The sequence below is a fragment of the Rousettus aegyptiacus genome, unplaced genomic scaffold (assembly GCF_014176215.1).
Source record: "Rousettus aegyptiacus isolate mRouAeg1 unplaced genomic scaffold, mRouAeg1.p scaffold_m13_p_3, whole genome shotgun sequence".
Lineage (NCBI taxonomy): Eukaryota > Metazoa > Chordata > Mammalia > Chiroptera > Pteropodidae > Rousettus > Rousettus aegyptiacus.
This window is the reverse complement of record NW_023416306.1, coordinates 45,459,611-45,480,368: the sequence shown is the minus strand read 5'-3', so window position 1 is coordinate 45,480,368 and position 20,758 is coordinate 45,459,611. Positions and strand designations below refer to the sequence as shown.

The window sequence follows — 20,758 nt, the reverse complement described above, 5'->3', positions numbered from 1 at the left end:
GTAATTGATTCTACAGGTGGAGGAGTAACAAGAATAATAAGAACAACTAAAATTTATTGAGCGCTTTCTGTATGCCAGTTACTATCCTAAAGCTTAACATGGATTACTTTGGTCTTCTCACTATCTCTGTGAGATAGGTGTCCCTGTTACCTCTATTTACAGATGAGTCACAAGGCCTCAAGGACAAACAAGTGGGGTAGCATGAGTCAAAACAGGCCACCCGGCCCCAGAGCATGGAGTGCTCACCACCATGCAGGCACTCTAGCTCCTTCTGGCAGTGCAACAGGTAAAATGTGCAGGTCTGAGGAACATGGCAGAGAAAATGGAAAAGAAAATGGAGGACCAGCCACTCTTTATGATGTCTGGCCATGAAGAGAGGATAGCAGTGTCTATCGTTCTGAGCTAGAACATGTCTCACATTAGGTCACCAAATCTGCAGAAATTGTATGTGAATAGAGTATTCCTGATGCTTCACTGGCCATGAGAGCCAGAGAATATGCTTTTATTTCAGAACAGATAGTTTTGATCATGTCTTCAGGATGTTATACCAGCTGCTTTGACATTGACTATTTTTTTACTACATTCCATTATTATTATTGACTTAAAAGTCCTCGAGAGAGAGAAAAAAATCTGGCTTTGATAGCATAAAGAACTGTGGTAAAACTTGCTTTCAGTTTTACATATTTCTGTGAATATGTAAAACTGCTTTCTTTTTTTACAACTGAGGAAGGAAAGTCTTGTCCAAGGTCAATGGAAAAGCACCTGTATTTGTATTGCAACCTGTGTTTTGCATAGCAAATGCACAGGTACAGGATCCACCAGCAACAGCCAGGTCAGGCAGACATTCTGGAACAAAATGTATGCCTGAGTGACCGACTAGATTGATTGGTAGCTGTCATGTTACAGAAAACTGCATACTCTCAAAGCTCACAATGTTAAGATTTTAGCAGATTTATGGATTCCTTTAATTTAAGAACTGGAAGGGTATGAATAACAGAACTATTTTGTTCCTAATTGATGCAGATCTGCAAAGCATACGACTAAAATCTGTTCCCAGAATTTTTCATTACAGAAGTTTTTGAATTTGGTTTAAAATATATGCCTATTTATCTTTTTCTTCTTTAACTTTTTTTATGGTTGATAACTTTGTCTAACCCATAATCTAACTATGTGGTTAACTTTCCATACAATAGGAATGGAATTGATCTTTTTTAAGCCATTCACTCTGAAAGTAGGAGCCTGATGTCTTAGGGACAGTTAAACACCAGTGAGGGATGCTGACAATTCAATTTAAGAATGAAGAGAAAACGAATCTTTTTAAAATTTATTTGTAGCTTTTTCATAGGCAATTTTCTCTTGAAGTTGTTTTTTTTCTTTCTTTTTTTTTTTTAATAAGCTAGGCACAAACATTTGACCACCTAAAACACTGTGACAGCATCAGTAGCTAAAATTGGACCACAGCCTGACTTTGTATCCCTCATAAAATGTATGTTTTCTTTTTGGCCTGTCCTTGGGCAAGAAAAGAGACTTCAAGTACAAACCAACCAATTCAGGTTAACTATTACATTTAAAATATAAGAAAAATAATTTTCTAAAGAAAGCTTTTTGATGCACAGAATCAATTTGTGGATGCTTTGCAGAAGATAATGAATTAAATATAAAGGAACCAGGAGTGCCTTTCAATCCTTACCACTGCTTGCCACTCTGGATTCCTGTTAGGAACGTTAACCACGTTGTCACAGGGTCTGATTACAATTTACTTTTGAAGCCGCTTTGCTTCTTTGAGGGAACATTTACCAATGAGTAGTTTGGGCTGTGCAGGACACGTAATATACAGATGCCATATTACAAAGTTGTATACCTGAAATTTGTATAATGTTATTAACCAGTGTTACCACCAATAAATTTAATTTTAAAAAAATGAAAAAATTCTGTCGTAAAGGAGAGTCATATACAAGCTACAAGAAAAGAACTTTATCATAGAGAAAGACACCCCATTGTTAGGCACGCTTCCTGGACTCTCTTCCACCACTGAAGGCTCCTGAGTGTCAAAGCCCCACCTGCCTCAGGAGCCACGTTGACTGCCTCTTATCTTGACCTCATCTCCCATCACTTTCCTATCATGGGATCACTTATCTCCTTCGGTCGCATCCACCTAGTTTTATTTCCTTCTCCTTCGTACTGTCTGCTGAATGGATAATTAAGCGTTAAGTCTTGTTCTTTGTTGAGATCATAATTTTTAAAAAGACTTACTACAGGGAACCAAATGGCAACTTAGAAAGATAAGCTTTGAAAAGGAGGCCACAGAAGTCCAACAAGATTAAGATTTTGAGAACAGAAGCCAGACAGAAACACATTTCAGCTGAGTCTTCATGCTGAGGAAGGTACAAGTTTATAGAGACCACTGCTTGTCGATTTCTCTGCTCTAGTGCTTGAATGTGGTTGCTGGAGTTGACTGCCTAGGTTCAAATCTTAGCAATGCCAATTACAAGCTGTGTGGCATTGAGCAAATTACTTTATCTCTCTATGTCTGAATTTTTTCATCTGTAAAATAGAGACAATAATAGTACCTAGTACAAAGAATTGTGAGGATTGAATCCAAGTAAACCTCTTAGCACCTGGTGCATGGAAAGTACTCAATAAATACTGTTAGGAAAACATTCATGGAGAGTTACAACAAGATGTATGTACTTTAGATTTGCATAAAAATGTCATCTTGGAGCCCTTGTGATAATCCTTACTGCAATGACCTAATAATAACCTCAAACGTTTTTATTTTGATTTTTCCTTTATCTGCCACACCCTGGGAGCAATGCAGGACTTATGTGTCTGCATATCTGGAGCACTCTGATTCTATGCTTACGAGCCATTTGAGTTCACCAGCTTCCTGGTCCTTTTTCTTACTCAGGTGCTGGAAAGCTTCAAGATTATGGACTATAGCCTTTTGCTGGGAATCCACATCTTGGACCATTCCTTCAAAGAGAAAGAAGAAGAGACCTCACAAAATGTGCCTGATGCTAAGCGGCCTGTGATGCAGAAGGTCCTCTACTCAACAGCAATGGAATCCATCCAGGGTCCAGGGAAATCTGGAGACGGAGTCATCACAGAGAACCCAGACACGTACGTACGGCCACCTGCCCACACACCCTCTTGGTCGGGGTATCCCATATCACTGAGTAATGAAATGCAATCATGCTCCTTTCGTGGTGGCTCTTTGGGAACAGATTACCTCCATTCACCACAGATTCAAAACAACCACCACAATGGTGGGTTGTTGGATGGGGAGGGAGGGAATATACTTTTATTTTGAATAAACATGTATTTAAGCAAATACATGTTAGGAATTAGGTTCACAAATTCAGAATCTTTTATCTGCATAAGAGGATTCCGTTCTAGTCCTGTCCTGTGCCTGACGTGGTCTCTCACTTCAGCCAGATGTGATAGTAATGGTAGAATTAGTTTGCATGTATAAAGTACATACTGCCTAACAAACAGTTACAATCTAAGAAAATTATTGAAATGGTTGATTGTATAATATGTGTGGACCACATGAACAAGGATGCTGAAAGAAAAAATCATTTCTTGGGCCTTCTAGGATTCTTCAACAATGACTAAATCACAAGCATATTTCATTTTTATAAAGGAAATCTTTACATACTAAACATTTTAAAAATCTTTGCTTGTAAATCCATCTAAACAGCCGTTAATCAATTTAAAATATTATTCTCTATCAATAGAGTGAAATACCACACAGCCATTAAAAACACATGAGCATTGATATGAGGAAGTGTTCATGATCTAACAAATAAAAAATTCAGGTTATAAAACATGATAAGTTAGATAATCACTTTTGTGGGTTAATAAATACACACATACCCAAACATACTGGGAAGGTGTACCAAATGCTAATAGTGATTATCCTTGCATGCTTGGAAGAGATTCTTTATATATTTTTTTCTTTGTGCTTTTCTATATTTAAAAATCTCACAATGACTATATAAAAGCATTACATTTTTAAAAACCAATATTTTAAAATACTTTTAAAATTATCGTTCATGATTTTAAAATAGGAATCATTTTTAATTGGATTCTTTCCAACCTAACTCTTCAGAGTTGACAGCTATGGTATCATTTTCATGGGAAGTATATTGTTCTGGATTCTCAGGAAGATTTTAATTGATTCCAGAAAAAATAATAATAATATGAAGAGAGAGATACTCCAGAATACTTAAAGATTGTCCATTTTTACTTGCAGTCTATTTATTAGGAATGAGTTTTAACTTTCTATTTTTATATTACAAAATATTTTTTCTTTTGCTCTATCAACAGAATGGGAGGCATTCCTGCTAAAAGCCATAAGGGAGAAAAACTACTTTTATTTATGGGTATTATTGATATTCTTCAATCATACAGGTAAGAAATTTGGGGAAGTAGTCTTTTATTATTTCAAAACAAATCAACAAAAGGTTCTGAAAATTTACCAAGTGGGAGTGATTTTACATTCTCATATTTGTTTTTCTGTCTTTTTACATTTAGATTAATGAAGAAGTTAGAACATTCCTGGAAAGCACTTGTTTATGATGGAGTAAGTGGCTTGTCATGTTCCTTCTTAAACTATATTTTTCTGGTTTCTCAGAGACTTCAGAGTGTATCTAGGAAGCCCCATCACTAGACCTGAAGAGGAGAGGAAACAAGGGTCTTTATAAACTCAGAATCAAGCTAGCAGATTGATTCAAATCTAAAAACAAAGACAACATAAGTTTAAATAGCTGCTCAAATAGAGGACATCCAGCCTATTGGCTAGGTAGTGCCCAGGAAAACAAAATGATGTCTTGTTTCCATGCGAAATCTGAATGGCCCAGTTATGAGATGACAGTGAGAAAATGGAGGAGACTCTTTTCATAGGCACTGGGAATATCAACAGGACAGTTGAAATGAAGTTCTCATAAGACCAAGCTACAGAGGTGTGCGAACCTGTCTTTTATGGTAGACAGCCCTGGATTTGAACCCTGCATTCACCGCTTTACTGGCCATGTGACCCAGATACATTCCTTGTTATTTGGCTTCCCTTACCCTGTTTTGCCATCTGTACCAGGGGCACAGTCATAGTGATATGAGGATGTCTTGTGGATCCAGAATTGTCATTAACAGAAGAAAACAGTTATCAAGAAGCTGTTTCTCCCTGCCTCTCTCTCTCTGCCTCTACACACACGCACGCACGCGCGCGCGCGCGCACACACACACACGTGTTCCTATCTAAATGTCAGATTTCAACTTCCTGCTGCTGACAGAACGTTCACTAGCCTCAGCCTCCCTCCATTAATAATTTGGAATGACAGTTCCAAAGAATATATTGGTCAAAGAGTCGCTCACACTGTTTTCGAAGATGTTAGCCAATGCTTTCCTTTGAAAGAGGATTAAATTATAGATGCTGTTCTTTCTTGGTGAGGAACACCTACTTTCTCAGTTTAGTGAAAGACTGGCAGTAACCATTCTGCATGAAAGATCTGCGTTTTTACCATATGCTAAGGAATGACCTCTGTCAGAATGCCCTTTTAAACTATAGGTTCACAAGTTTGTTTCTAAAAAGTAGGCTTATTATTCTGATCAAAGATTCCTTCTATTAAAAGGCCAAGGTTATTTTTTTTCCCTTTCAGCTGAGTTAAGTGGAAACTACGTTAATGCCTTGAACACAGAAGGGAAGAAGGGTAAACACCCTCTGTTCTTTCCCTTGTCCTGTTTTCTGACATGGCTTTGATTCCTTGTTATCAGAGGAGATTGCTAACCTGAATGGCCTAGTCCTCTGTTGGTCAGATGCTTCTATGAGGCCCCTACCTTAGTCTAGTTAAAACTTGTCTTTTTCTTTTAGTTTAGTGTTAGTTTGTTTTGTTTTGTTTTTAAGAGAGGCCCTATGCTGATTATATATTTGTGAAATTGTAAGCAATAATTAAGACTTGTTTGTGTCTGTTTATAAACACATCTCTTATTTAAACAATGTTTCTTCACAATCCAATTTCTCTTGGAAGGCAACAGCCAAGTCTTAATCATCTTGAACCCTAAGATATTTCTAAATTACTGTGCTTGTTGCAAATGTGTGTCCACTTCAGAAAGAAGCTGCCAAAATACTGGGGAGAGTGCATGCCAAATGAGTGGGAAATTTCCCACCACACCCACCACACCCACAGCATCAGTGATAGTCTAGTGGACCATTATAACTTGGCCAAAGATGGTTCCTCATCCTATATCCTTAATGACATGGTGATTACAGAATTACCTCATGCCTCAGGTCAAACTCTATTTCACAGAAGGGAAAACAGAGGCACCGACACACTGTGTTTTCCCAGGATCCCACAGCTTTTTAAAGTTAGAACTAACACCAGCACCAGGTCTCCAGGCCCCTCCCTGGCCCATTGTGTGTTTTTCCTTCCATACCCACTGAAGACCTTTATAGAATCTAAACTTAAATTTCAGACGTTTCTATGTTGGAATCCACAAAACTGTAATCAAAATGGAGCACTAGTTCTAGAAATGTATATCTTGGATAGTAAATAAATAATTATCAATAAACAAACAGAGTTAGCTTCTTGATCCATCTCCCTTCTTGGGTTTTTAATAAAATGCCCCTTCAGTCCTGAAGACTCCTACCAAGCATGAAAGAATTGAGTTAACAATCTAATGCAGTTCAGTTCTATCTAATTAGTAGCTAATCCAGTGAAACGGAAGCCATCAGTCAGCTTAGCCTCCTAGAATCTCCCCAGTGTCTATGCACCCTATTACTCGGAGGTGAAACCAGCACACTTTTTTTTTTTTGACCTAGCTATCTCTCTTTCATTAGGGTTGTTTTGCTTGTTTATGTCCCCAATTTTTGTTCCTGACTAAACATGTTATCCTGCATTCCAGATGATGCTTCCAGACACTGTCTGTCTGCCTCTGTGCAAAAAAGGAATTTAAAAGTTTCTCATGCCACACATGGAATAAGGATCAACTGTTTTAATTTATAAAGCAGTCTCTTTGCTTTCTTCCCCTGCCCCTCTTTATGCTCTATGTCATCATAAGGATCTAGAATCTGCTCAGATCGAGTCTTGTGCTTACTTCCCCCAGCCTAACTCCTGGGCCCCACAGGACACAGGACAGCAATTTTCTGGCTCTAGACATCGCTTTCTGGTTAAGGACATGGGCTAACAGAGAACCAGTTGCATAGACCTTTCTTCTAGGTTGAAATAAACTGAGAGATAAACCTGTGATATCTGATTTTTCTTTTCAGGACACCGTTTCAGTTCATAGACCAAGCTTTTACGCAGACAGATTTCTAAAGTTTATGAATTCCAGAGTTTTCAAGAAAATTCAAGGTAATATTCTTATGAATTTTTGTTTTTACTTTTAACACTTACATACTGACTTTACTATGTATGTCTTTGCAAGATTTTTATTGGAAGAGTTTGGCCTTTTTTTATTTCCTAAAAGCAGTAATTACAGTTAAGTATCCCAGTCAAGTATTTATTGATGCCATAATCATTAAAGTCCTATTCTGTTGTGGAAAAAATTAGAAATGCCTAAATGTTTAACTCCATAATATATTGGTTAAATATATTATGATATAATAAAAAATTGAATAATATGCAGCAAATCAAAATGGCATACTAAAGGTACATTTAATTCTTATAGATATACATTTAGGCACATATATACTTATTGATCTGCATTTCTAAATGCACAACAAAATTCTAATAGAATATATAAAAATGTTAATAGTGGTTATTCTCATGGAATATCTTCCAGAATAGACCTTATGTTAGGCCATAAAACAATTCTCAATAAATTTTAAAAGATTGAAATTATTCAAAGAATCTTTTAAAATTTGTCTTTAATTATAGTTGACATATTTATTTCAGGTATACAAGTGTACAACATAGTGATTCACTATTTATATACCTTACAAAGTGGTCACCACTTTTAGGAAATAAATCTAGTAACCATCTGTCACCATACATAGTTATTACAATATTATTGACTATATTCCCTATGCTGTACATTATATCCCTGTGACTTATTTTATAACTCGAAATTTGTACTTTTTAATCCCCTTCTCTCTTTTATTAATCACGATAGAATGAGCAAAAACTGGAAAATTCACAAATATGTGTAAATTTAACACCACACTCTTAAACTACCAGTGGATCATAGAAGAAGCACAGGGAAGTTAGAAAAAACTTAGAGATGAATGGAAATGACAATACACATGCCAAGACATGGGATGCTGTGAAGGCAGTGCTCAGAGGGAAATGTATAACCATACATGCCTACGTTAAAAAAGAAGAAAGGTCTGAAATCCATACCCTAACTTTAAATCATTAAAGAGGAACTAGAAGAAGATCAAACCCAAAGCTAACAATTGTTATTCTGAATCATGGGATTATATGGATTTTCTTTTCCTTAGATCAGTATTTATTAAATTTTCCACAATGGAATGTATTACTAATGTAGTTTTTAAACTACATGAAAAGGAAGAAGGTAACCCTATTATTACATATGTTATTTTATTATTTAGGTATCCAATTTCATAACCCAAAACATGACAATTTAGCCACACACACACAAAAACTGAAAAAGTAGAATGTTGATATTTTACCTTTATATCAGACATTTTTCTTATAATATTTGTTGGTATTTTCTGTTAACAGAAGGAAAACACATTTTTAATTTTTTTATTTTTTCCAACTTTATTGACATATAACTGACATATAACATTGTGTAAGTTTGTATACAATGTGATGATGATTCACATATATATTGCAAAATGATTATCACAGTTAAGTTACTTAACACATCCATCACCTCACAGAATTATAAATTTTGTGTATTTGTGGTGAGAACGTTTAAGATCTACCCTTAGCAACTTTCTAATATATAATACAAGATTATGAACTATAGTCACCATACTGTATATCAGATTCTTAAAACTCATTCATCTTATAACTGAAAGTTGGTACGCTTTGACCAATATCTCCCCATTTCACACATCTCCCACCTCCTCATCCCCCCATAACCACTTTTCTACTCTCTGTTTCTGTTAGTTCAGCTTTTTTCTATTGCACATGTTAAGTTAGATCATACAATGCTAGTCTTTCTCTGTCTGACTTTTTTCCCCTAGCATAATGCCCTCAAGGTCCATTCATGTTGTCAAAAATCGTAGAATTTTCTTATGTTTAATGACTGAATAATATTCCATTATATATGTGTATGTCCCATTTTCTTTATCCATATATCTGTCAGTGGACACTTAAGGTTGTTTCCATGTCTCGGCCATTGTGATTAATGCTGCAGTGAATTTAGGAGAGCAGATCTCTCTTTGAGACAATTGTTTCATTTTTGGGGGGGAAGGGAAGGCTATATACCTAGAAGTGGGATTTCTGGTTCATATGGCAGTTCTATTTAATATTTTGAGGAACCTCCACACTATTTTCCAAAGTAGTTGTACCAATTTACATTCCCATCAACAGTGCGAAGGGCTCCCTTTACTTCACATCCTTGCCAAGACTTCCTGTCTTTTGTCTTTTTGATAATAGCCATTCTGACAGGTGTGCGGTGATATCTTGTTGTGGTTTTGACTTGCATTTCCCTGGTAATTAGTAATGTTGAGCATCTTTTCATGTACCTGTTGGCCATTTATATGTCTTCTTTGGAAAAATGTCTATTCAGATTCTTTGCCCATTTTTTAATCAGGTTATTTATTCTTGCCTGTTGAGTTATATGAGTTCCTTATGTGTTTTGTATATTAACACCTTATCTGATGTATAGTTTGCAAATATTTTCTCCAGTTTTATGGGATCCCTCTTCATTTTGTTGATTGTTTTTCTATGTAAAAGCTTTTTTTTTTAATGACTGAATAATATTCGTGTGGTGTGTGTGTGTGTGCGCGTGTGTGTGTGTGTGTGTGTGTGTGTGTGTGTGTGTGTGTGTTTTCTCTTTTGGTGTTAATCCAAAAAATCATTGCCAAGATCAATGGCAAGGAGCTTTTTTCCCCCCGTTCTCGTCTAGAAGTTTTACAGTTTGGGGTCTTACATTTAAGTCTTTAATCTATTTTGAGTTAATATTAATGAGAGTAAAACCTTTACAATGTAAAAATATTGGAAACTATAAAAAGATTCAAAGAGAACAATGAAAATTGCTTGATACCCCGTAACTCAGAAATATCCACTACTAATATGATGATATAATTCCTACCAATCTTTATTTCAGTGCTATACACACACACACACAAATGATAGCATAATGGTATATGATTATATGTATACATCCTCTATTTTTCACATAATAACATGGTTTCCTCTATCATTGTATATTCTACAAAGAAACCATTTAAAATTGCAATACAACATTAAGATTACATGGGTGTGTCTTAATCTATTTAATCATTCTTTCGTTATTGGGCATTTAAATGGTTTCTCCTTTTTCTGCTTCTAACTAATATATTATGAACATCATTTCAAATAAATGCTGTATCCAAATTTCTGGTTATTTCATTAGGATAGATTCCAAGAAGTAGTACTAGGGGTTAAAATGCACATAACTTTGTGCACAGAAAGCTTATGCCACTATAGACTTCCACAAGAGTCTGCACCCTTCTAACTCTTAGCCAGAATTATTCTTTTTAAATTGTAATACTCTGAAAAGTTAAAAAAAAAAACAAAAACATGATATCTGGTTGTTTTAGTTTGCATTACTTAAGTACTGCTGAAGTTCAACCATTATTCATGTTTATTAGCCATTTGTCATTCCTTTGAGAATTGCACTTTGTAATATTTGCACATTTATATTAGGAGTTTATTATTTTTCCAAATGATTTATGTGAATTCTACACATTAAGGATATCTTTTTTTTTTAACTTTATTCTAAAAAAAACTTGTTTCACATCCAACTTTCTCAGTGATATCTTAAAATTGGTTTCAAATTAAATTCTCTGTTTTTTTCTTCCTAAGATGGGCCTTAAGATAGTTTTTATTCGATTTGCAGTTCTCTGTGAATACCAGCTTGTGGTTCAAGTTTTCAAGGGAGATTTTCTGTGTCCCTTCACCCTTTGCCAAGGTTGAAAAACATGACTTTCCTTGTTGCCTCTGATAGATTTATGGAGGATATGGCCCTCAGTCCCCCAGCTTTAGTGAGACTCCTCCATGAGATTCCTCATCTTGGGAGTTTTTGCTTTCTCTTATTTTTCTTTCATAATCAAGATTTTATTGGTTGTTTTGAGAATAAGTACACAGATATTTTGATTTGTACAGAATTCTCAATGTACCTACCAAAAATCAAAAGTCATGTAGTTGTAATTCTTTTCTAAACAATTATTCCAGTGACTTTCCAGCATAAAATTTGGAGGCTAATTTTCCTCAATACAATATCAAATGCTAATATCTTCAAATATTGATACATTGTTGCATCAAAGGCCCACTGATTCACAATTAAATATCACATACACTACAAAAATCAAATTTTCAATTTTTCACAGCACATTAACAGAGTTACTAGGAAAACTGTACTACCATGACCAAAGATGTTATAGAGTACACAAAATTCTGACACAAAAGTCCAAGATCAAGGAGTAGTTTTCTTTGGGAAACAATTCTACCAAAAACATGGGAATAGAAGAATTTAAAATGTTCAAGACTTGTTAAATGCACGGCTGACTTCAGATTGCCATTTAGTGTGCTTTGTACTATAGGATATAAAAACTACGCCCAATTATAGATTGTTAAGCCGACACCCTAGACAAGTAAAGCCTCCCATATTCAGTATCCCACTATTTTCTGGTTTTACCAAAAAATAACCAGGGAATGATTTCACCTATTTTTTGTAAAAAAAAAAAAAAAAAAAAGGCATTTACACTTAAAAAATGGGTTGAAGCGGAATTCCCTCCTTCTTAAAAATGTTTCTAGAGTTACTAAAAGCTTGCATTTACAAAATAATTGATAAAAATAATCTTCTGGATTGTACAAGAAGGGAGACAGGAACCACTGATAAGACATGATATAAGATATTAATCAGACCTGGCTTCTTTCTCTCCTTCATCAGAGACTGGACTCTCTTCGTTTTTGGTTTCTCTGTTTTCTGCAGGTAAATCTTTAGTTTCTTGGTTAGCTACTTCGGCCTGTTTTCCCTTTGCTCCCCTTATCTCTTTGCTTGCACTTTTTGTCTGCAGCTTTATCCTCTCCTGCTGCATTTTGTGGCGTTTCCATTCTTGCAGGAGCAGGTTTAGCTGGCAACCTCACCAGTTTCCATCCCCGCCCCCTCCGCAGAGCTCTCCTTCCTCTTGGGTGATGTCTGCGGGTTGTGGCCACTGGGAGCCTTCAGGGAGCTGCGCCGCCTGGCCGCTGCGGCTCCCCCTGCTGCCCCAGCCACTGGGACCCATTGTGGGGATGGTGGGTGGGAGAACTGAGTGTTTGCTTTCTTAGTAGTATGTAAATTAATAGTACAATTAGTGGCATATTCAAGTCCATGAACTATGGCATGTGTTGTAAATCTTCCCAGTTTGTATAGTTTATCATGTTTTTAGTGTAACAAGTATTTTACTTCTCAAGTAGTCAAATCTATTGATTTTTCCCCATTTCTATATTTAGTCTGTTTTTCATAACATCTTTATGGGGATATAATTCACATACCATGAAATCCACCCCGTTTGACGTGTACAATTCTGTGATTCTTAGTTGTGCAACCATCACCACTATCTAATTTTAGAACATTTTTATTACCCACCTCCCAAAATTCCTGTACCTATTAGAAGTCACTCGCCATTCTCTCTTTTTACCAGCCCCTGGCAACTATTAATTTATTTTCTGTCTCTCTGGATTTGCCTATTCTAGACATTTTATATAAATGGAATCATACAGCATGTGATCTTTTGTGTTTGGCGTGTTTGGCTGGTTTTACTTAATATAATGTTTTCAGTGTTTAGCCATCTTGTTGTACTCTACTCTTTTTTATTGCTGAATATTATTCCATTTTATGGATATACCACATTTTGTTTACCCATTCATTAGTTGAGTGATATTTGCATTTGTTTTCATTGTGGCTATTACGCATAATGCGGTTATGAACATTCATGTCCAAGGTCTTATGTGGACATATGTTTTCATTTCTCTGGGCTATATGCCTTGAAATAGAATTGCTGGATCAGGTAATAACTCTCTGTTTAACATTTTGAAGAACTGCCAAACTCTTTTCCAAAACAGCTACATAATTTTGCAGTCACAGAAGCAACATATGAGGGATCCAATTTATCTACATTTTCTCAATGTACGTTATTGTCTTTTTTATTTTAGACACCCTAATAGATATAAAGTGGTATCTCAATGTAGTTTTGATTTGCATTTCTTTAATGACTAATGATGTTGAACATCTTGTGTACTTATGGATCATTTACATTTTCCATGGAGAAATTTCTGTTCAGATCCTTTGCACATTTTTAGTTCAGTTATTTGTCTTTTATTGTTACATTATAATATATAATAGTTCTTTATATAGTCTAGACACAAGTTTCTGTTTTTAGATATGTAATTTATGAATATTGATTTAATTTTTAGTATGTGCTGTAAGGTAGGGTCCAACTTCATTCTTTTGCATGTGAATATCCAGCTGTCCTAGTGCCATTTGTTAAAAGCCTGTTCTTTTCTCCACTAAATTATCTTTGTTCCCTTATTGAAAATCAGTTGTCCACAGTGTTAGAGTTTATTTCTGGATTCGCAATTCTATTCCATTGATCCATATGCCTATCCTTACACCAGTACCATACCGTCTTGATTACTTCAATGTTGTAGTATAGGTTTTGAAATCAAGAATGTGAGTCCTTCAAAAGTGTGAGTCCTTTTTCAAAAGTCTTGGCTATTCTGGGTCCCTTAGATTTCTCTATGAATTTTAGATTCAGTTTGTCAATTTCTGCAAAAAAAAAAAAAGCTACCCAGTATTTTTGGTAAGGATTGTGTTGAATGTGTTGAATCTGTAGATCGATTGAGATGTATTACCATCTTAACAATATTAAGTCTTCCATTCCATGAACATGGATCTCTGTCTTTTTGTTTAGGACTTCATTAATTTCTTTCAACAATGTTTTGTAATTTTCAGTATATAAGCCTTACACTTTTGTTACATTTCTTAAGTATTTTTTAATGTTATAAATGAAGTTATTTTTTCAATCATTCTTATGTATACAAAGTACTTCACCACTTGAAGAAATCAGATAAATATTCATTCATATTTTTCTTTTACTTTTTAATAGATTGGTTTCTGAGGTTTTTGTTTTGTTTTTTATCTATTTGGTATTATTTTGGTGTAAGAAGTGAGGTAGGGCTAACCTTATTTTTTCCTTGTTTCATTGTGTCAGTACCATTTAGTGAATAAAGTCTTTCTGTTGCTAAGCAGAAATACATTTCTCATTCCATGGATAGTAAAGATAATACTTATAGTCCTACCACAATGGAAAAGGTGATCCCCATCCACTTTCTCTTTTTTTCTTAACACTTAACCTTTATCTAACTTACGATAGATTTTAGTTATTTATCTTTTTTAATGCCCTTCTCTTTCATTTGAATGTAAGCTGACGGCTATATCCCTAGTACAAGGGAGTGGAGTTTGGAAAGTGCACATAGTGAATGTATTTGTTGAATGAGTGAACAGTGCCATGACATGCGTGCTGGGCCCCATCTTCTTACTGTTCAGAACAGTAATCTAGAGATCGCCTCCACTTCAGGGTAGTTTTAACCATTCATTCTCTCTTCTGGTTCCATATTTTAGCCTTCAAAGTGTTCATTCTCTTATATCTTAAAAACAAACCTCCTCAAATCTACATCTCTCTCCAGCTCCTTTCTCCTTCTTTGCAATCCCACTATTGGAGAGTTGGGCTCAGTTGCAGTCTCACTTATTTCTTGTCACTCTTCAGTATGCTCGAGTTGACTTTTGACCCCACCACCCCACTGAAATAATCTTTTCAAGATTGTCAACAATCATTGTTTCAGCCATTGAATAGCTTTCAGTCTTTTCTTAAAACTAAATATTCGAGACCACAGATGTCAGTTCTCTGTGCAGTATTCTCTTGTCTTTCATAATTCAGGACTCTCTGGGGTCCTTGCCAGCCTCTCATGCTTCTCTTTGGGGTCCTTTGGTAGTCCCTCACTTCTGCTTTACCTTTGTATGTGGATGTTCATGGTAGTCCCCTTTGGATAACTGTCTGGGTAGTTTCTTACTCTCCCAAGACTTCGGTTACACCTGTGTACTTATAACTCACCCGCCACACCTCTAACAAACCCCCTTGCCTACCCAACCTCTCCAGTTACTGTCCATCAAATTCTATAAGCCTGGCATGCTCAAAGTTGAATTTGGCTGCTCCTCCTTCCAGGACCTGCCTTGCTTCCAGAGTCTGCACCTCACTGAAGGCCACCACAGTCCACTTAATTACCCAAACCGGAAACACTGGTATCAAGCTTTGACGCCTTTCTTTTGCTTACCACCCACGTGCAGTCACTCACCAACACCTGTTCTCATGCTGAAATATCAAGAGTACATCCCCTTTTGCCATGCCTCTCCTAATTCAACCACTTTGTGTTTTGTGGTTTTGGTTTTGGGGAGATTTTTTTGCATAGAGCTGAGGCACTCACATTGGTCTCTTACCTCCAGTTCTAGCCCCATTTAATTCAGTCTCCCCACACTGCAGCAAGAGGGATGACTTTAAAATATAAATATTCTCTCGTTAATTACCTTCAACGATTAAATTTTTACTTTATTATTTTTATTTTTTAATTATATTGACATCCAATATTTTATTGGCTTCAGGTACACAACATAGTGGTTAGACATTTATATAACTTCTAAAGTGATGACCCTACTAAATCTAGTACCCATCTGACACCAGACATAGTTATTTCAGTATTATTGACTATCTTCCCTATGCTACACTTTATTTATTTATCTATCTATTTATTTATTTATTTAAATTGATTAATTAATTTTTTTGGTAGCATTGGTTAATGAAATTCAGTAAGTTTCAGTTGAACATTTTAACAGTAAGGCATATATATAGTTACATTGTGTGTTCACCTCCCATAGTTAGATTTCTTTTTTCCTATGCAATCCTGTACATCCCCATGACTATTTTTATAACTGGCAATTTGTTCTACTTAATCCTTTCACCTTTTTAACCCATCCCCCAATACCCTTTCCATCTGAAGACCATCAGTTTTTTCTCTGTATCTCTTGAATTTGTTTCTGTTTTGTTTGTTCATTTATTTTGTTTTATAGTTTCCACATATAAGTAAAATTATATGATATTTGTCTTTGTCTGACTTATTTAGCATAATACCCTCTATGTCCATCCATGTTGTCACAAATTGCAAGCTTTTATTCTTTTTATGGCTGAATAATATTCCATTGTATATATGTACCACGGCTTATTTATTCAGTCATCTGTCATAAGACTCTGAGAGTATTTTCATACCTTGGCTACTGTGAATAATGCTGCAATGAACATAGGGGTGCATATACCTTTGAAATTAGTCTTTTGGACTTCTTAGGAAAAATACCAAGAAGTGGTGCTGGATTCTACATTAGGTCAAATTTTAATTTAAAAAAAAATTTTTTTTAACTTCCATGGGTTCTTTGGTCCACAAAATCCTTAACTGGGATTCTGAGTCCCTTTGTGATGTAGCTGGTTTTCCCTTCCCAGTGACTTCTCTGTCACCCCATTCTACTGCATACCCTATTCTTTGGCCTCTAGCATCTCTGAACGCCTTGCAGTTACCCCACACATTCTAGGTTGATTTCTTCACATTCTTGTCTCTTTGCCTGCAACACTCTTTCTATACTTTCCCTGGTCTTCAGATCTCAGTTTAGATGCTGTTTCTGCCATAGTACTTAGCATACTCTGCTATAATGAGCTGTTTTTCTGTTTCCCCAGCTATACTTTGAATTCCTTAAAACTAGAGGCTGAGTTTGGTTTTCTCAGATTCCCAATACCTAGCACATTTTCTGGCACATATGGGCACTCAGCCATTATCTGATGAATAATTGAACAAATGAGTAGATTTTCATTTCATTTTTCTACTACCAGCATTTCAAAGGGTAGCAATGTAATTAGTAAAGTTGACAAGTTACATTACAACTTCAAGATGCTTTCTCAACTGTGATTAATTTAAAGCCCTTCAAGCCTGAAACATACTTTTTCCCCCCTAGTACCAAGTTTTTCTTTTTTCTTTTTCTTTTTTTTTTTTTTTTTTTTTTGGTGACATTGGTTAACAAAATCTAGTAAGTTTCAGGTGTGCAATTTAACAGTACGGCATATGTATATATTGCATTGTGTATTCACTGCCCATAGTTAGATTTCTTTCTGTCACCACATATTTGACCTCTTTTATCTCATCTACCTCCCCACTCCCCCATCTTCCCCCACCCTCTGGTAAGCGCTAATCTGTTGTCCATGAGCCTCTGTTTGTTCCGTTTGTTTGTTGCTTTTATGTTTATATCACACATATACGTAATATCATGTGGTATTCAACTTTTTCTGTCTGGCTTATTTTGCTTACCATGATTATCTCAAGGTCCATCCACATTGTCACAAGTGGCAGCATTTCATCTCTTCTTATGGCTGAGTAATATTCTATTGTATATATGTACCACAACTTCTTTAGCCAATCATCTGTTGTAGGACACTTCGGTTGCTTCCATGTCCTGGCCACTGTGACCAATGGCGCTGTGAATATCGGTGTGCAAATATCTTTTCAGATATGGGTTTTCAAGTCTTTTAGGTAAATACCCAGTAGAAGGATTGCTAGATCATATGGTAGATCAATTCTTAGTTTTTGAGGAACCTCCATATTGTTTTCTATAGTGGCTGCACCAATTTGCAGTCCCACCAGCAGTGTATAAGGGTTCTTTTTTCTCTGTATCCTTGCCATCACTTGTTATTACTTGTACTGTTAACTATTCTAACAGGTATGAAATGGTATCTCATTGTGGTTTTGATTTGCATTTCCCTAACAGCTAGCAGTATTGAGCATCTTTTCATATGTTTGTTAGCTATATATATATATCATCTTTGGAGAAGTGTCTGTTTAGTTCCTAAGCCCATTTTTTGATTGGATCGTTTGTTTTTTTGTTGTTATTGAGTCATATGGATTCTTTGTATATTTTGGATATTAGGCCCTTATCAGAGGTGTCACTTGCAAATATATTTTCCCTTTTGGATGGTTGTCTCTTTACCTCATTGACAGTTTCTTTGCTGTGCAGAAGCTTTTTAGTTTGATATAGTCCCATTCATTTATTTTAGCTTTTAATTCCTTTGCTTTTGAAGTCAAATTCATAAAATCCTCTTTAAATTCAAGGTCCACGAGTTTAGTTCCTATGTTTTCTCCTATGCACTTTATTTTTTCAGATCTCATATTCAGGTCCTTAATCCATTTTGAGTTAATTTTTGTGTGTGGTGATAGACAACAGTCTAGTATCATTCTTTTGCAGGAGGCTTTCCAGTTTCCCCAGCACCATTTATTGAAGAGGCTTTCCTTTCTCCACTCTATGTTTTTGCGTCTTTCATCAAAAATTACTTGCCTATACAGACATAGGTTTACTTCTGGACTTTTAATTCTGTTCCACTGGTCCGTGTGTTTTGCCACCAATACCATGACGTTTTGAGTACCATCACTTTGTAGTATAGTTTGAAGTCAGGCAGATGCCTTTAACCCCATTCTTTTTTCTCAGGATGGCTTTGGTGATTCGGGGTCTTTTGTGCTTTCATACAAATCTGATGATTTTTTTCTATTTCTTTAAAAAATGCCGATGAGATTTTGATAGGGATTGCATTAAATCTGTATAATGCTTTAGGTAATATGGTCATTTTAACTATGTTGATTCTTCCAATCCAAGAACATGGAATATCTTTCCATTTCTTTGTATCTTCTTCAATTTCTTTTAATAGGATCTTATAGTTTTCATTACATAGGTCCTTCACATGTTTTGTTAGATTTATTCCTAGGTATTTTATTCATTTTGTTGCAATTGCAAAAGGAATTATTTTTTCCACTTCTTTTTCTGACACTTCATTATTAGAATATAGAAACACTATGGATTTTTGTATGTTGATTTCGTGCCCAGAGACTTTACTGTATTTGCTTATTGTTTCTAGTAGTGTTCTTGTGGAGTCTTTAGGGTTTTCTATATAGAGACTATGTCATCTGCAAATAGTGACAGTTTGACTTCATTTCCTATTTGAGGGCCTTTTATATCTTTCTCTTGCCTGATTGCACTCGCTAGGACCTCCGATGTTATATTGAATAACAGTGGCGATAGTGGAAAGCCTTTCCTTGTTCCTGATCTTAGGGGGAAGATTTTTAGTTTTTCACCATTAAGTATAATGTTGACTGAGGGTTTATTATAGATGGCCTTTATTATGTTAAGGTACTTTCCTTCTATACCGATTTTGTGAAGTGTTTTGATCATAAATGGATGCTGTATCTTGTCGAAGGCTTTTTCTGCATCTACTGATATAATCATATGATTCTTATTTTTTAATTTGTTTATGTGGTGTATCACATTAATCTATTTGCATATGTTGAACCATCCCTGTGCCCCTGGGATGAAGCCCACTTGGTAATGGTGTATAATCTTTTTAATATGTTGCCGTATTCATTTCATTAGTATCTTATTTAGGATTTTTGCATCTGTGTTCATGAGAGATACTGGTCTGTAGTTTTATTTTTTTGTGTTATCTTTATCAGGTTTTAGTATCAGAGTAATATTGGCCTCATAAAATGAGTTGGGAAGTATTGCCTCCTCTTCTATTTTTTTGGAAGATTTTGAGGAAAATAGGTATTAAATCTTCTTTGAATGTTTTGCTTTTTGATAATTTTATTGCAATGTGTCTTGGAGAAGGCATTTTGAGGTTGAGATAATTGGATGTTCTGTTGACTTCTTGAATTCCAAGCTCAAGTTCATTCCTTGGTGAAGTCATCTGGTCCTAGACTTTTACTTTTTGGTATGTTTTTGATAACTGTTTCAATTTCTATGCTGCTGATCGGTCTATTTATATTTTTCAGTTCTTGATTCACTCTAGGAAGGTTGTATCTTTCTAAGTACTTGTCCATTTCTTCTAGGTTATTAAATTTGGCATTATATACTTTTTCATAATATTCTTGTATAAGCCTTTGTATTTCTGGAGTGTGTCATAATTTCTCCTCTTTCATTCCTGATTTTGTCATTTCTCTTTTTTTCTATCTTGAGTCTAGCCAGGGGTTTGTCAATTTTACTAAACTTCTCAAAGAACCATTTATTTTTTTCTATTGTTTTGTTTCGTTTTCAATTTCATTTAATTCTGATCATTTCTTTCCTTCTGCTGATTTTAGGCTTCATTTTATCCTTTTCTAATTTTCTAAGATGAAGTCTTAGGTTTTTTATTTGGGATTGTTCTTGTTTTGTAGATAGGCCTGTAATGACATGAACTTTCCTCTTATTATTGCTTTGGCCATGTCTCAAAAGTTTTGATATGTTGTACTATCATTATCATTTCTTTCTATGTATCTCTCGATCTCTCTTTTTCTTTCCTGACCCATGCTACCTTCAGTAGTATGTTGTTTAATCTCCATGTATTTGTGGTTCTTCCTGATTTATTTTTGCAGTTGATCTCTAGTTTCAAAGCATTATGACCAGAGAATATGCTTGATATGATTTCAACCCTCTTATACTTGTCGAGGCTATCTCTGTATCCCAGTATGTGGTCAATCCTTGAGAA

The 20,758-nt window shown here is 35.4% G+C and overlaps 1 protein-coding gene across 4 annotated transcripts in view; it reads left to right on the top strand.

The window, feature by feature from the left end:
* PIP5K1B (phosphatidylinositol-4-phosphate 5-kinase type 1 beta) overlaps positions 1–20,758 on the top strand; it is a 271,639-nt gene that overhangs the window by 186,814 nt on the left and 64,067 nt on the right. For all 4 annotated transcript variants that reach the window (XM_016135546.2, XM_016135547.2, XM_016135544.2 and 1 more), the window contains exons 8-11: positions 2,909–3,120; positions 4,330–4,413; positions 4,537–4,585; positions 7,265–7,349. In XM_016135546.2, coding sequence (XP_015991032.1) covers positions 2,909–3,120; positions 4,330–4,413; positions 4,537–4,585; positions 7,265–7,349 — 430 coding nt within the window. The remainder of the gene's footprint in view (positions 1–2,908; positions 3,121–4,329; positions 4,414–4,536; positions 4,586–7,264; positions 7,350–20,758) is intronic.